We start from the raw sequence: 16,028 nt of genomic DNA, 5'->3' as shown, positions 1-16,028 counted from the left end.
GTTGGTATGGTACATTCCTTGAACAGTTTATCCAGCCTTACGATAGTGGGGCCATTTCACCAAATGTGTTTTCTATCCAGGTAGTTGGCCATATCTGATTTTGAATTACAAAAGAAATCCACTGAGGGCTACAAAATGCACAGAAATTACATCTAGCTGAGTATTTCCTCTCTAATAATGATTTTGATTTACCTTAAAATGCAAAAAATCGACATAACAAAATGGTGATCAAGAGGGCCGTATTACAAGACATTTAGGAATATATTTCTTTAAATTATCATTTTTTTCTTCAATAAAAAGAACTGGAAGCAGCCAGAAGGAAGCTGTCTACATCTTCTTTTGCTTTGTAGAATACACTTCTTGGACATACAAAAGTTAATGAGCATGATAAAGTAGTATTTTTTAATAATATTACCAAAGCCTTCAAACCTTTATCTTTGAAGTTGGTAGGATCCTGGCAGAATTGCTTTTATTTAATTGATGTTGCATTCTTATGCAAATCAAGTGACTTTCAGATTTCTTGGAATCTTATGAGAAATTTTAATAGTGTTAGCCATTATAAGTTCAAATAATCATACCTTCTTTTGCTGGGTTTCTTTAATATGGGTTTCTTCCTTGCTGTTAGAAGCAGGAAACCGTCCATTTCAGTGAACAGATAGTAGCACCATTTCTGTACAGAAGCTATATGTTAAGAAGACAGCTGGGAATTTTCTGGGATGTAGTGATTCTTTGGTAAAGTGGTCTGAGTGCATGCAGTTCAGAGGGCTGAAAAGAGACCGGGATCCACAGGTTTGGAATGTCACGGGCGGAGTAAGATTAATGATGCACTGTTGTTCCCCTAGCAGGAGGGGTCTTGCTTGGTATAGTCACAAGAGACGTACTTGACCTCTGAAGTAGGCAAGGTATAAGATCTATAAGTATATCTTCATGGTCTTCTTCAGAATGGCATAATTTCTCTTCTTAAAATTTATGCTAAAATTAAAAACTTTTCTTTTGTATTTCACATGACTCCCAAGTTATTTTTTAGAGTATTGAAAAAATCCCTATCTTGGAATAGAACATCAGTTTTTCTAGCCTCTGTTCCAACAGCTAGTTAAAAACAAGTCTTTTTTTGGAAGTAGTCCCTACTTCGGAAAATTCTTACAAAGCCACGTTCCCAAGACCTTGTCCAGTTTTTAAAACTTGAGGCCAAATTTTGTTGTAAGAAGTAAATTAATTTTTACTGAAATGAGGCTGAGCAAGCTGGCTTGAAAATTTCTTGTATGTCTCTTCATATTTCTATTGAATTTTGCAACAACATAAGGGTTTGAATAGAGATATTTTATGAATACTCATGAAAGCATCTTGGGCAGGGAAAGGAAACACAATGGCCGATTCTGCCAAGTTTACTTAAATAGATTCAAAATTGTTATTTTGTATCTGCCATTGAATACTTGGGTCTACTTCTCCATAAAGGCAGTGCAGCACTGAATCTTTTAAACTCTTTTTCTATTTTTTTCCTCCCAAATATTTCCTTGGTGGTACATGTATACCAAAGAGGAGGTATGAGATACTAATTGGGATTTGCACTTCCATTTATATAATAGTTTGTATTCTTGCAGTGGCTGTTCAGAGATTGTACCGAAGATGGTTATTAAATGAGGACAGCGTCTCTAAGCCTACCTACAATTTTTGTCGTTTAAAAAAAAGATGGAATATGAGCAAATGACTGTTTCTTTATAGAAATGTGTCTGATGTCCATATAATTTTCTTTAGAAATAATATATGGGTAAAATTTGAGTACTACAGAGTGGAACTTGTATATTCTTGTCCTGTAAATTAATAAAAAATATTCACATTTTTAGTATTAAAAGAGACATTCTTCCATTGGTAAAATCACTGTGCCAGGACGTGGAAAAAGAAGTTAGAACTTGCATCTGCCGGCAACTGGAACATATAGCTCAAGGAATAGGGTGAGTATAATTTGCATAACAGCTTCTAAATGCAAAATCTTTCTCTAAAATATTTAATGGTAACCTAAAAAATCCTTTTAAGATTTCTAACTTAATTCATGTGTCCTCAGTAATGAATTTGGAGTGTACAGATGTGTTCTTAGGAATTAGTGGTTGGTGCTTGGCTCTTTTCCATTTTCAAATTATTGTTTCTCTGTGATAGTAAAATTGCTGCACTGTACAAACAGCTTTTTTTTTTTTTTTAATAATGAGCTCATCTACGCTTCTTGAAATCATCTCAATTATCCATTGATGTCACTGTGTTTACTTAAAAATGGAAGGGGATTATGGCAAGTATTAGCAGTTTCTAATAATTACTGTGCAGTTATTTGTGAAAAAATGCTTAATGTGTTTAGTAAGTGAATTTCAGTTCAGTGTCAACTTTTACTCTAAGACGGAAGAATTTCAATATTGCACATGTAGGAATAGAAAAAGTGTGGAACTTTTAATAAATAGTACATGTTAACTACCCACACAGGAGTGGTCTTTGGGTGAACAAATGCATTAAAATTCCAGGTCTCCACCTGTTATTGTGTCAGGAAGAAAAAAAGCAGTAACTTCTCTTACAGACTTAAAGAAATGATCAAGCAAGGTTCCTTGCCCTGTGTTACACAGTGGGAACAGATCGGATCTTAAGAGTCTTTCTAGCTTTTTAAAAGGTGAATTTATGGCAAGTACAAGGATGAGGCTGAAACTGAAATGTAGTTTGAAAGATACAGTAAATATGCACTTTAGCATGTTGGTACTGGTGCTTATGGAAAAGATACTTTCCTGTGGCTGTGGAATGATTTTTAATTTTTTTTTTTTAATGGAGAATTATGTTGTGATTTAAATTCTGAGTTATTGAAAAAAAAAACCAACAAGCAAACAAAAAAACCAAACCAAAACAAATAAACCCAAACCACCAGAAATTCTTGAAGCAATGTGATCTTCCTCTCAGTTGTGGAATACTGTGAAAATGTGTGTTCAGGCAGTGATCTAGCTTACTCAGATATAGGAAATGAATATTCATACCAGGAACTAAACATTACTGCCATATACTTAATTAAACTTTGGTTTGGCCAGCTCGTGCAGGATAGTGATTTCTAGATTCCTAGATAAATTTGTCTTTATTGCATGCAAAATATTTTTTTTATATGTGCTATAGACATCTCTTCTGCAAGGTCTTTGCCCTGCAAAAGTTCAGAGGATGTGAATAATGTGAAATCACGATATTACTCAATAAAGTTACTTATTTAGTTTTGTGCTTATTTTATAACAAAACGTAGGTTAACGTGGTAAATAATTTTAACATTTTCCATACTGAATGGCTTTGAATTTAAAAGAACCTGTGATTGTAGAAATTAAAGGTAGTATTTGTCAAAATTGTTGATTTGTGAAACTGGAAATTTAACATTCATTTTACTAAACTGAATTACTGAATAATTTGAGCTTACATTTCTTTTTAGTGAATACATGTATATTTATATATCTTAAAGTTTACTTTTGTTTAATGGGAGATTAAAAGTGAGTGAAAGAAAGGGCTCTGTTTATCTTCAGGGAGTGAGCTTTTTTCCCCCATAACTACCAAGATTTGAAGGGGGGAATAGTTCTGTCATATTAGCTTGAAGATTTTTGATGCCACCAGAACAGAAATTCCCAGAAACACATTTGCAAAGCATTTATTCCCTCCTCTCCATTTGTCATGTCTGTTCTCATTTCCTCCCACGGCTCAATTTCTGGGTGTGAAAAAAAGGATGTAGTTGTACCCTTCTCTCACCTTCCTGGGCAGTATCTTCTCTGTCTCAATCACCTTCCTTCTTCTTTTCTTTTTTTTTTTTTGTTATTGTGCGATCCCATGAGATTTCTTTTGTGTCTTATTTGAGATACTATCTGCATTTCCATGAGGAAAAGGTGTAAATACTGGATATGTCTTCCTAGTTCTAGTAGGGCTGCAAAAGAGATCTTTCTAGTCTCTTAAAGCAATCAAGAGCTGGTTATAGCTGGGATATGGGAAATTATGCTGGTTAGTAGCTTCTACAGCAGCTATACTTTTGTTCCAAGGAGCAAATCTCTTTTGAACTTAATATGCCAGTCATCTTACTGTGTAAATATTTCTGTGTCAGGAGTATTTCACTTCTCCTTAGTAGTCACCTCTCTCATTAAACTCTGATTTCTAAGTAAGAGTTTACGGACAATAGTCTGCCACCAGTTTATAGATTCAGGTTGCCAGGACCATCACACACAGCAGCAGCCCTAGTAATTACTAAGGTAAAAACAGGCAAGCAGAACCCTTTCCTTACTACTTTAAAACAAGCCTAAGAGCTAGTGTTTGGACTAGTTTGGAAACCATGTTTTCTCCGAGCAGTAGTTGCTTACCCTCTGTAAAGAAGGCTCATCCTTGAAGTGTAAGATTTCCAGACACTTCAATCCAGCATGATATTTAATATTTTTTGGCTTTGGATGATCACATTGAGCAGTTTCCACCTATTTGATCAGAATATTTTTTTAATTACAGAGTGAAGTAGCTGTATTCCTTTGATTTTTTTTTTCAGTCTGCATTTTCTCTGATTTGTTTTGAGCTAATTTGAATGCTTTTTTAGTGATGAAGTTTTGCATTTTAAATTTGCGTATTTCTTTGGTTGACAAAGAAAAAGGTCCTGAGATTGCCTGGAGGTTTTTATTTAATTATTCTTTCTTTACAACTTTGTCAATTTTTCATTCTTGACTGCCCCAAAAATACCTAATTTATTATTTCAAGGTAGAATTCTGTTTGGCTGTAACAATAGTTTCCTTGTATTTTTTCTCTTGACTGCTTGCCTCACTTTGCAGGGCAGAACTAACAAAAACTGTTGTGCTTCCTGAGTTAGTAGAACTGGCAAGAGATGAGTGCAGCAGTGTACGCCTTGCAGCTTTTGAGACCTTAGTGAATCTGCTTGATATGTTTGATGCAGGTAAGAATTTAATACAGGCTTACTAGCCCAGTTCTTAATGCTTAAATGCATCTTACAAATGTATTTAAATGTTGTGTTTGCATTTTTCAGGCATTTCTCATTTTATTTTGTTTATTGTTTCATCCTTCATTCGTTTCATGTCTTGCAGTGCTTTATACATAGTAAGTTTTAAGGAAGGTGATCCAGTTGTCCATGAAATCCATTATCTTATTCCAAGTTTCTACTGTAATATAACTATGTGGAATAAGTAAAATTACTGTATAATTGATAGGAATATTGGGTTGTTAGGACATAGTTAATGGTATCAATACACAATACAAAATGTTAGCTCAACAGATGCCATTGCATGGAGTTAACTAGTTTGCTGGGTTTTTTTTGCTGTTAACTAGTTTTTGCCTCTTAACTGAAGCAAAGCTAAAACTAATTATGGACTGCAGCCTGCCTTCTGAGCTGAAGAACCCATACTGGGGCAATGATATGATATTTGTGTGTGTATCAGTAAACCTTGCAGGTTTTAACATCTAGTGTTATACATAAAATACATTTCTAAATTTTGGAACTGAAAATATTTCCTTATGTCCCATAAACTGTAGTGTGCACAACTGATCAGTTTAAGAGGTACTAAGTGTCAGCAGTTACTATTTAAATCCCTTTAAACTTGTGGCTATGTGGTACTGAAAGCTTTCTTCTTTGCAATGAGGTAGTGAGTGCATCTTATAAAGCTTCTTTTTTTTATTATTTGAAATAGGAAATTTAAATGCTTGTATTTTTCTCAGTGCTCTGTATCTTTCCTGTGATCAACATGCTTACTTCATGCTTCTCCAGGTCTGGGGGTGAGTGTCTGTATCTTCATGTGAGGAAGGAGAAATTCTTTGTTGTATCCAGTTCTTTTGGCATAGTGGTGGGTTACCTACAGTCATGGCTCTCAGGTTCTCATCATAAGTTGAGTTCAGCATTGATTGGGACATTCTTTAAGGAGGGCTTTTGTGACTGCTCCAGTATAGGAGCATTCTGGGTAACCACTGAACCTTGTCCTCCAATCAGCTCAACCGCTCTGTCTAGATTTTTTTCAGGGGATGTAAAAGACAACAGCAGGCAGCTTTTCTGGCCCAGTTTCAGTTGTGTTTTCTGCTGGGTTTTTTTACAACTGGAAATGTACAAAGCAGCAAAATACATGATAGGTCATTGCTATAGTGTATATGAAAAAATATTTCATATTGATCACTGCTCATTATTTGCCACTTTGCCTTTTATACTGTTGTTTTCCAAATTCTTCAGTTGTTTATCTTCATTACTAACTCTGTCTTTTGCATCACATTTCCCACTCCCACTCCCACTCCCATCTTACTGACTCTATTACTCCTTCCAGATACATAAATGAGGAAAAAGTATTTACTGTACAGGAACTTGGCGATGGACTACTAAAAAACATGATTGCATATAAATCATATAGAGAAGTAGATAGAGTAATAAGATAGTTTTGGGGAGAATGCAATAAGTGAAGTTTTAGCAGTTGCTCTTAATAACATGATAGTAGGCTAATATTTAAATTATTGAGCCTTTTCATTAATGCTATCAAGTTTGTGCTTCTCTTTGCACCTCTCAGTCTTCACTCCTCCTCCTGCATTCCCCAATTGCTGTAATGGCGGCTTTTAGCCATTGAAAAAAGCTTTGAGAAAGCAATCAGGGATTGTTTATTTACAGGTTTGTAATGAATGCGTTCCTAGAATTTAGTTTTATGCAGTTTTTGGTTTCGTGGCTGAACTAGAACATTTTGGAGGTAGATGACCCAAAATTATATCCTAGATTTTCTTTCCCACAATATCAAAACATTTCTTTAGGTCAACCTAAATATTTTGTTCTGCCATAATTATGTGCTGAACTTCAGTGTTGATTTTTGCATTAAAAAAATACTAATCCCTTTAAAACTTTTAATATGTATTTGTACACAAAGGTTTTATTTAAAACAAGTCAAAACACATAAATTTCTTTAAATATTTGCCTGTTCATTTTATAAGGACACAGATTACTTGGATTTGACTTTAATTTCTAAATTATTTCATTTCTTTCCTCCATCTTTAATTAATTTGTTTCTCTGTGAATTTATTATTTACCAAAAGATTTTCAACCTCCTCAGTAAATTTAAAAAATTTACTTCTGATGTATCCAGATTTTTATTTTACTGTCATGTTTGGTCTCGATCTCCCTGTATTCCTGCTATTGTAGGAAATCTTATTGTAGGTGTATTGCAGTGTAGTTTCACTCCCTGTATTCTTGGTGAATGGAGAAGTTAATGACTGTTCATTTATTCTGTCTCATGCTTTACTGAGTGATGCCTTTTCCCTAAAATTCAAACAAACAGCAAGTCTAACATAAAATTTGTTTTGTGGTTTTTTTTTTCAGATGATAGGAGTCAAACTGTGCTTCCTTTAGTGAAATCGTTCTGTGAAAAATCCTTCAAAGCGGATGAAACTATCCTAGTTTCTTTATCTTTCCATTTAGGGAAACTGTGTAATGGATTACATGGTATGATTTCATTCTTTATTTTTTATTCTTTTTTTTTTTTTTTCTCTTTAAATCTTAAAAATGAGGAAAGATTGGAAAATTGGAAGCCCTGGGAAAATATCCAGATTTGAGTATTTCAAATGAAATTATAGTTATAAAAGTCCAAAATCATCTATTGCATAAATTCTGGATTTTGTGAACTTCCTCTTTGAGTATGCATTTCTATAGTGTTTAGGTTTTTGTGCATGTATGTTCATACAGGGTCAGAGATGGAAACACAGTGGTTTGTGTTTATTGGTTTGACTGATTATTTTGATCTCTTTGTGGATATTCTGGAGCTTGTGAGTTGGATGGCTGAATTTTTGAAACTAGAAGCATTTGAAAACACGGCAAGATGTTAAATGTGTATAGTCACTTCTGTGATTGATAACCTTTTTGATGCACAGTAGAGAGTGTGGCCCTTAAGGAACTTCAGGGGAAAAAGAAGACCTAGTGGCTTGTGGATTCTTAGCTTCAGCTGAGGCCAAATCTTTACCCGTAATTTCTGTGGTTTTCACTTGAGCATAGAAGATCTTTCCTTGGTAATTCTGCTCACTACATACCCTCTACACAGAGCTTACCTGCAGAGGGACAGCACAGAGTTAAAGTTTTACATTTTACATTATGATCTTATCCTAGACTATTAAACCCTTTGATCTTTCTTGCATATCTTTATAATGATCCTTTCTGATATGCTAGAGACTATCAAAGTGACTGTTGCTTCACTACAAATAACTCAAAAGGGCTGTTCCACAGTGTCAAACTTATTTACAGAAACACAGAGCTAGGACAGTCCATCCTGTTTTTATTGTGTCTTTCCTGTCTTCTCTAGTTTGAAGGACTTTAATTACTGCTCTGTTTTCACCTTTGATCTCTGTCTGCCAAGTTCATGTTTTTCTTGAAGTATTATGCCTTAGGAGAACCGAACAAAGTGAAATGCTTGCTTCATGTATCTTGCAAGCTATATTCCTGTTTGGTTTTCGGTGTGAAAAACTGCCTTTTTCTTGTTTTAAGTTTGCACTAGTTTGGCCGTATTTGTTCAAGTGCAGCCTATGAACACTTCTACCCTGATATATCTGGGATCTAGTTAGTCTTTCTCTTTCCTGGCCTTGTGCAGGTGATGTGGATCTGCCTAAGTGTGGTACCTTGTCTCTGTCCTGCTGGAATAGTAGTCTAAATTTTTAAGACTGTATGTCCGGTGTCTGAAGATCATTTTAAACTCTACCTTTTGAAGGACAATCAGTCTCCCTCTTAGGTGTTATGAGAATACTGGATGAGTTTTTAAGCAAACATCCAGGAAACCCAATGAAAATACTGAATAGTAGCAGAGCAAGGATAGATTTTTCTTGATACAGTTGCCAGTTCTTGTCAGTGAACCATAGGTAACTTTCTGTTAACTGTTTCTCCAAACAGTTTTGCAAGATCTCTATAGTTTTCCATCTCTCTTTACTGATTCCTAATATTGCTTGTGAAAAAAAAATGACCTTTACTGCCTCTTTGTATTCACAGATCCTTTTATCTAGTTATAAAAGGAAATGGAATTATTTTGACAAGTTTTGCTTTTGCCGTGTTGGCTGCTACTCGTTTTCTTGTTTTCAGTATTTACAAGTAGATGTTTTGTTGTTTGGGGGGATTTTTTGTTCCAATCTTTTAAAAAATTAGAAGGTAATCTGACTGATCTGTAATTATATGGCTTGTCCTTCCCCTTTCCAATGATTAAATATCAGTACCACTTCAGCCCTTGTGCGTTCCGAAGTCTCAGTTATTTAAGATTTCAGTAGCTAGTACTTCAGAGACTTTAGAATAGTGGAACGAAGCACATCTGACCCTGCACATTTTTAAAACCTCTCATGTTTCACTGACCTATTCTTTCTGTACTTAAAGCTTCAGAATTTGTCACAGTTAGTTGTACTGGGACTTTCCTTGATTGTTCTAACTAATGTACTAATAAAATTAACTGTAACTTTTGAAGTAATTTTTCTATTTGCATTCCAGTTTCTTTGGAGCTTTCTACTTTTATACCTCTATCATCTGTAGCAAAATGGCCTAAATTTTCAACTTTCTACAGGCATGCATTGTTCATGTGACTGAGTTCCATAAAGTCCTGGGTATTGCAGAATTACGTAAACAGAAATTAAGATTCACTGTTATAGTTAGCTATCTTTTTTCCGTAATCACTTTTTCTATGTAATGTGTAGTGGTGATACTCTGGTAGACTTAAGGTGAGGGGAAGAGGAATAAAAAATTATGTATTCAATAGATTTGTAAATAAGATTTGTTTTGGGATGTTATTAATAACATTTGTAATGAGGAAAGTAATTTTTTTTTAATTTTTTTTATTTGAGGCATTTTTACTCCTGAACAACACTTACGGTTTTTTGAATTTTATAAGAAGCTTTCCACACTGGGTTTACAGCAAGAAGATGGACACAATGATAATCAACTACAAGTTCAAACTCTGGAACAGGAAAAGAAGTATATTTTGGTCAGGAAGAACTGTGCTTACAATTTTCCTGTAAGTGACATTAATTTAAGGTTACATAATTTGTGTTGTCCATATAGTTTACTAAATAGGGACTGCATGAGTGAGAGAGAAGTTATTTTCAAAACATACATTTTTAGCTGGAAAGTTCAAGTTCCTCGAAAGTTCAAGTTAATGGCTCAAAGTAGAGGTTGTCTGAAAGAGCCCAGGAAAGATTCCTTTTACAGAGCCTCAGAAAATTATTGTCAAGTTTTGACTGAGCAAGTGTTGCTGTTCTGAGAGGTTACTGGTCTCACTCTTTCTTATACATTTTCTTCAAACACTTAGCACAAACGCTTTGAGAAAGTGCCTGTGAAACAGAAGTCCCCAATTTCAAACTGTCAAAGCTAGGTTTTCACATTTGCTGTGTGTCATGGCATTCTAGGGAGTTAAAGTTTGAATCTGAATGGTTAGATTAATATTTCAGTCATGTTCCTGCCTGAATACAGGAAGTCTTTTCAAGTCAAAGTGAGGTCTTTAAAAGCACCACTCATGTTTCTGTAAATTTACTTTGTATTTTGACATTCCGTATTTATAGTAAAAGAAAATATGTTTGTAACAAGCTGCTAGACAGTTATTTTTATTCTGCCTTTTAAAGACAAGCACCTTTTATGTAGGTAGACATCTGTTGGTTTATTTGAGCAAAACAAAGGTATGTACACAAAAAACTATGCTGAAATTCAGATGCCTGCTTTGCTGCTTGCTAAAATGTTTGTTGTTTTTGAAGTCTCCAATTGCACCTTCCACTAGTGTTTGGAAATGTTAACAATATTTATAGAACTCAAGTTTTATATCTTGTGGATTTAGTCTATGTCTTGAGAAAAAAAGCCTGAAGCATGTCTGGAAGATACATAAATCCAGTTTAGTTCTCAACTTCAGAGTTTGTCTGGTGCCTGTGTTTTGACGCAGCCATAAAAATGCTACACTTCTTTAAAATCACAACCTGCTACCTCTTAAGTGTCTTTCTGATTGTAGCTTGATGTTTTGATCTGATAGTGTGGCCCTTTAATTATGCAGTTAATAGAAGACTTCATCTTTCCACAGGCCATGATTGTTTTTGTGGACCCGAAGAATTTCCATTTAGAACTATATTCTATATTCTTCTGCCTTTGTCATGACCCTGAAGTTCCTGTCAGATATACTATGGCCTTAAGCTTCTATGAAGTAAGTCTACATTGATTCTTTTTTAGTACTTATGTGTTTTTATTTTGTTTTCTTCTTTAAGCTTATATTTATGACTGTTTGACCAAAATAAAAATACTTGAGAAAACTTGCTGAAAGGATTCAGTTTCTCAAAGTTGTTCAGTCCCTTCTAACCTTTCTATATAGCCCATATAAACACATTAGTCTAAGTTGCGTAACATTTGGCTACAGGAGCCTACTGTTACGTGAGCTTTTAAGGAGTAAAACCTGGAAGAAACTTAGAATGGTCTAGTACTACAAGCATAAGCAATTGTAGCAATTACACTATTTGAAGTTTTTCAATGCTACTAGAAAATAATGACACATTTGGTACAAAAGCACTTGCCACTTTTGGTCCTGAAAACCTCCTTTAGAATGGTGGAGTTTGCTGGTGTATGCTGGTATTCTGTGGAGAATATTTATATGGGTCAAATCTAAGTTAAATGCTCAATTTAATATGAAACTACTTGGAAATTTATGCAAATGTAGAAGAATGTGTATTCTTTTTACTCCATTCAGTTTATGTAAGTTCCAGTGTATTATTTTCATGAAAGTTAAAAAATGTACAACTGTGTAGATATCATTAGCTATGTGGGGTGAATTCCAGAAAAGAAAATACACTTTCTCCAGATTGTAATAACCTATGTCAGATGATCTTCAAGGTTTTCATAGTGTTTTACTGAGAATCCTTGTGTTTCAGTCTTTGAGCTAGCCTTTCAACCCATTTTCTTCCTGGGGAAATTGGTAAGTTAAGAATCTTGCTGAAAGCATTTAAATCACTAGTAGAGGACTAAATGGTTTTATTTCCACCATTATAAGAAAGAAGGCTATATTTCCAGTTCTTGTTACCTACTGATGCTTTGCCTTAGGGAATGATAATCCAAGGTAATTGTTGAAATTACAAAATTAGCATCTAGTTCTGCAGTATATTTTGTGTTAGATGTATAATACTTTTAAGGTACCGCCTGAATATGAAGTATTTTAGCTCATTTTAAAAAGCCTGTAAAGCTATACCTTGGTCTGAACGTGCATTTGGTGCTTGTTGATTTAATTTTAACACCATAACTAGGCAACCATATGGCAGCCAAAAATGGGCAATTTATGGTATTCACTGCTAGATGAACTTTTTTTTTTATATATATAAATAAACTCCTTGTAGACATTTCCTTAAAGCTTCATCTTGATTAGGAGCAAGGTTTTATTTTCACTTGGCTTATATAAATAAAGAAGATCATTAAAAATAGTCCTCTAAATATTCAGTATGGCAAAAATCTTATTCCTCAAGGCTTTCTCATGTGAAAAGGGTTAAAACTCTTATAACAGTCTGGAGATGGACTGGGGGTGGTTTTTAGAATTTCATATGTGATTTATGAATCAGAGTCAAAAAAACCCAGAGGAGGACTGAAAACTTCAGATGGAAAGGTTGGGGAAACTTAAAATCCAGCACAAGCTAGACCAATTTTTATGTTTTATCTTTTGTAAATTATGTAACAGTCTGAAATGTTAATTCTCCTAAGGAGCATGATCTACAACATTTGAATATTCCAGAATGATTTTTTCCTAGCCTTGCAGTCTTGAAATTTTTTGCTAAATGTGAGAAAGTGTTAAATTTGAAAGCATGTTTGATGGTTAGCTAATAGGCCAGTTTCTTGACTCATATTCTTTATATTAGCATATTTTAATGTGATCTATGGGAAAGCACACAACTTTAGAAGTCTGGTACTGAACAATTGCTCTTCATCCCATCTTCATGCTTGCTGTAAAGTAAGCACATACTGTTGTAGTAGCATGAAACTGGAGAACGTTTCACCTTGCTATTTTCCTGTCATTTTTAGGTGGCTAAGCTTTTAAATTCTGGTGTGTATACAATACATAAAGAACTGGTTACACTATTGCAGGATGAGTCACTGGAGGTAATATACTTTTACTAGAATTTTATTTTGCTTGTTACATTGAGGCAGATTATCTTGATGTTTAATAACTCTTCAATAAGACAGTAGAGTAACAGTTTGAAAGGATCAACAGCTTTTACTTCTGTTTCACAGATGCTTCATAAAGATGACAGCCTTCTGTGAATAAAAAAGGAGGAAAATAGGAAGGTGTTTAAATTTAGTAAAATCACACTGAATTTATTAGCTTTTTAAAATGTTAATTCTAAATTGTTTTAATCGACATATCATTTATTACCTTACAAATTTTATGTAAATATTTGGGTTTGATACTGTGTTGAAATAATCCTTGATAGTGTTCAAGGTTTTTGCTTTGGTTTATTTTCATTTCTTCAGTTGAAGGGAAGATTAAGAAGTTGTGTATGGTTCAAAGATCAAGATTTATAGAAAGAATTTCAGTCCAAGGTCTGTTACAGGTTCTGTGAGTGTTTGTGAGATAGTTTAGTGTCCCTCAGTTTCAACCTGCGTAAAATGTGAATCACATAGCTAGATTACAGGTGACATAGTGAGACCTTTTTGGACTTGAAAAAAGACAAATATTTATTGAGACAAATTCATAATTTCCTTTTGCTTTCAGGTTCTCTATTGTTACCCTTTGTTAGACATTTTCAAGGGATTTGAAAGTGTTCATAGAACATCTACTTATAGTTTATGAAATTCTGATGCATCTTTAAAGATTTCTGTAGTTGAACACCTGAAAGTTGAGACTCAGAAGCAGCTGGTGATTCTAAAAAATTCCCTGTTTTGATACTGTAATAAAAAGTATTTGGTGCCTTATCTTATTTACCACCTCGGTCAGAACTGGTGCAAAAAATATTTAATTATGTACTTTCCTAGTCTATTTGTAAGTATTACAACATTTGAAAGTCTGGCTATTTTATTCATATAAGCTATACATTCTATTTTAATTTATCAACTGCAGTTTTTCTTAAAGCAGGAAAAGTTGCTTTTAAGATTCAGTTGACATATAAAAAACCCCATTTCTTTGTGTTTGTCAAGGCTCTTCTATTTAAGAATGAATGTTCATTTTAAAATATCTTAGAAAGCATTGACTGTGGTATTCATATAAATAAAAATTACAGTTTGTTTTCTTAAACTTATAATGTATAGTACTTATATTACTACATTAAAACATTACTTGATGACATTGAAACATCAATTTTAAATCCCAATCCTCATCAAAGCAAATATGTTGCATCTCATTCTTTTTATTGAGATGGATATGAGAGAACAGTACCATAAGAGATGTCACTAGGGATATTGTTGGTGAGAGATAAAAATTGAGTCAAGTTAATTTAGAGAACTCATTTATGCAGCCTTTCTTTAAATAGGTGCTAGATGCCCTAGTAAGTCACCTCCCTGAAATCCTTGAACTAATGACTAATGGAGGGGAAAACTGTGGATCAGAGAACAAGGTGGGTATTCTCATGTTTTTTTAATTTGATTTCTAAATAAAGGTAGTAGCAAAGTTTTTCAGACATACATAGTATGAATATGCATTTGTTATTAGTTTCTGCTTTGGTGCGATAAAAGTCTCTGTGGGTTTTTTTGATTGTCCTTTGACTTTATAAACTTAATGATAATAATAAAAAAAAATTGTCAAAGACTTGACATAATATAATGTTCATCCGTGTTCTTTTTCTAATTAGCCACAGATTTGCTGAAATAAATAAAATTTTGAAATACAATCATGAAATTAAAACATAAGTTGGCTTCATGCTAAAGGAATGACAGCTAACACAGAATTTTTAATTTATTTTTTTTTATATTTATGTGGCAACTGCCCATGTTTGCCATTTTCAGACACAGTTTCTGCTAGAAGAAAGCCTATTTGCTGAAGAAAGGCACTGAATTAGGTTTCAGGAGATCTATATTCAGTTCCCAACTTCACTAATTTAATTTTATGCGGCTCTGGACGATGGTTTATTCAGTGAATCCTTACCTGTAAAATGGAACATAAAAGATTATCTCCTGCTTCAAGATTCTGTTTTGAGCATACTTTCTAAGTGTCTGGAGAAATTGAGATGTTCCAACGATATAAGAAATGAATGAATTTATTTTCTCGTATGGAGAAAAGTTGAGAGTATAATTTAAAATGTGAACTTTTCAGATACATACTGCTGAAAATCTATATAACGTGTAACAAGTGCAATGTCAAATGTGGCACTCTTTCGTTTTGCTTAGTGCTAAAGAGACTTTAGCTTGGCTACTACAAAGTCTTTGCTTCCAACTGAGAAAAGGTATATAATTCCTACTAAAATCAATTAGGGAGCTGAGAACAATGGCTGCAAAATCAAAAGGCTAGAAGGAAAATGGAATTTATTTGGTTTGAAAAAGAGAAGACTGAGAAGAGTTGTCGTAATGCTCTTTCATATCTCTAAAATGGTACAGTGATCAGTTTTTCTTTGTCAGGAGAAGGGATTGGAAATGAAAGTTTATTTAGTTAGGTACTGGAATAGCTTTTTGAGCAGTAAAATGGAATTTACTGCTTAGGGAAGATTGTTTAAACCCAATCATTACATTATTTTAAAATCAAGTTAGGATAACATCTGCTGGAAGTGGTCACAGCGTGGTTGATCCCGTCTGAGGAGAGGAATTAACTGACCCCTTAAAAATCTCTTCCCCTGCTGCATTGTTGTGACGTGCTTTTTAAGCATGGTAACATGACATAAAGCTAGAACATGTACAATTATTTTAATGTTTATATTTTTATTTCTAGTTATTGTCTATTCCTGACTTGATTACTGCATTAACAACAGCAGAACAGAGAGCAGCAACTTCTTTGAAATGGAGAACTCACGAGAAGTTACTACAAAAATATGCATGTCTCCCTCATATCATATCAAGTGATCAGATTTATTACCGCTTTCTTCACAGAATGTTGACAATCATTTTGACAAATGTAAGC

The 16,028-nt window shown here is 33.9% G+C and overlaps 1 protein-coding gene across 6 annotated transcripts in view; it reads left to right on the top strand.

Annotated features, from left to right (window-relative positions):
• PPP4R4 (protein phosphatase 4 regulatory subunit 4) overlaps positions 1-16,028 on the top strand; it is a 90,354-nt gene that overhangs the window by 33,919 nt on the left and 40,407 nt on the right. For all 6 annotated transcript variants that reach the window (XR_010613904.1, XR_010613903.1, XR_010613906.1 and 3 more), the window contains 8 exons: positions 1,845-1,952; positions 4,803-4,924; positions 7,328-7,450; positions 9,814-9,983; positions 11,034-11,153; positions 13,007-13,084; positions 14,452-14,535; positions 15,840-16,022. Coding sequence is in view for 2 of the 6 variants with exons in the window: in XM_065685542.1 (XP_065541614.1) it covers positions 1,845-1,952; positions 4,803-4,924; positions 7,328-7,450; positions 9,814-9,983; positions 11,034-11,153; positions 13,007-13,084; positions 14,452-14,535; positions 15,840-16,022 (988 nt within the window). In the remaining 4 variants the exon portion in view is untranslated. The remainder of the gene's footprint in view (positions 1-1,844; positions 1,953-4,802; positions 4,925-7,327; positions 7,451-9,813; positions 9,984-11,033; positions 11,154-13,006; positions 13,085-14,451; positions 14,536-15,839; positions 16,023-16,028) is intronic.

The sequence above is a fragment of the Lathamus discolor genome, chromosome 6 (genome assembly GCF_037157495.1).
Source record: "Lathamus discolor isolate bLatDis1 chromosome 6, bLatDis1.hap1, whole genome shotgun sequence".
NCBI classification, from domain to species: domain Eukaryota; kingdom Metazoa; phylum Chordata; class Aves; order Psittaciformes; family Psittacidae; genus Lathamus; species Lathamus discolor.
The sequence above is the reverse complement of the archived record's forward strand: the minus strand, read 5'-3'. Positions and strand labels throughout refer to the sequence as shown.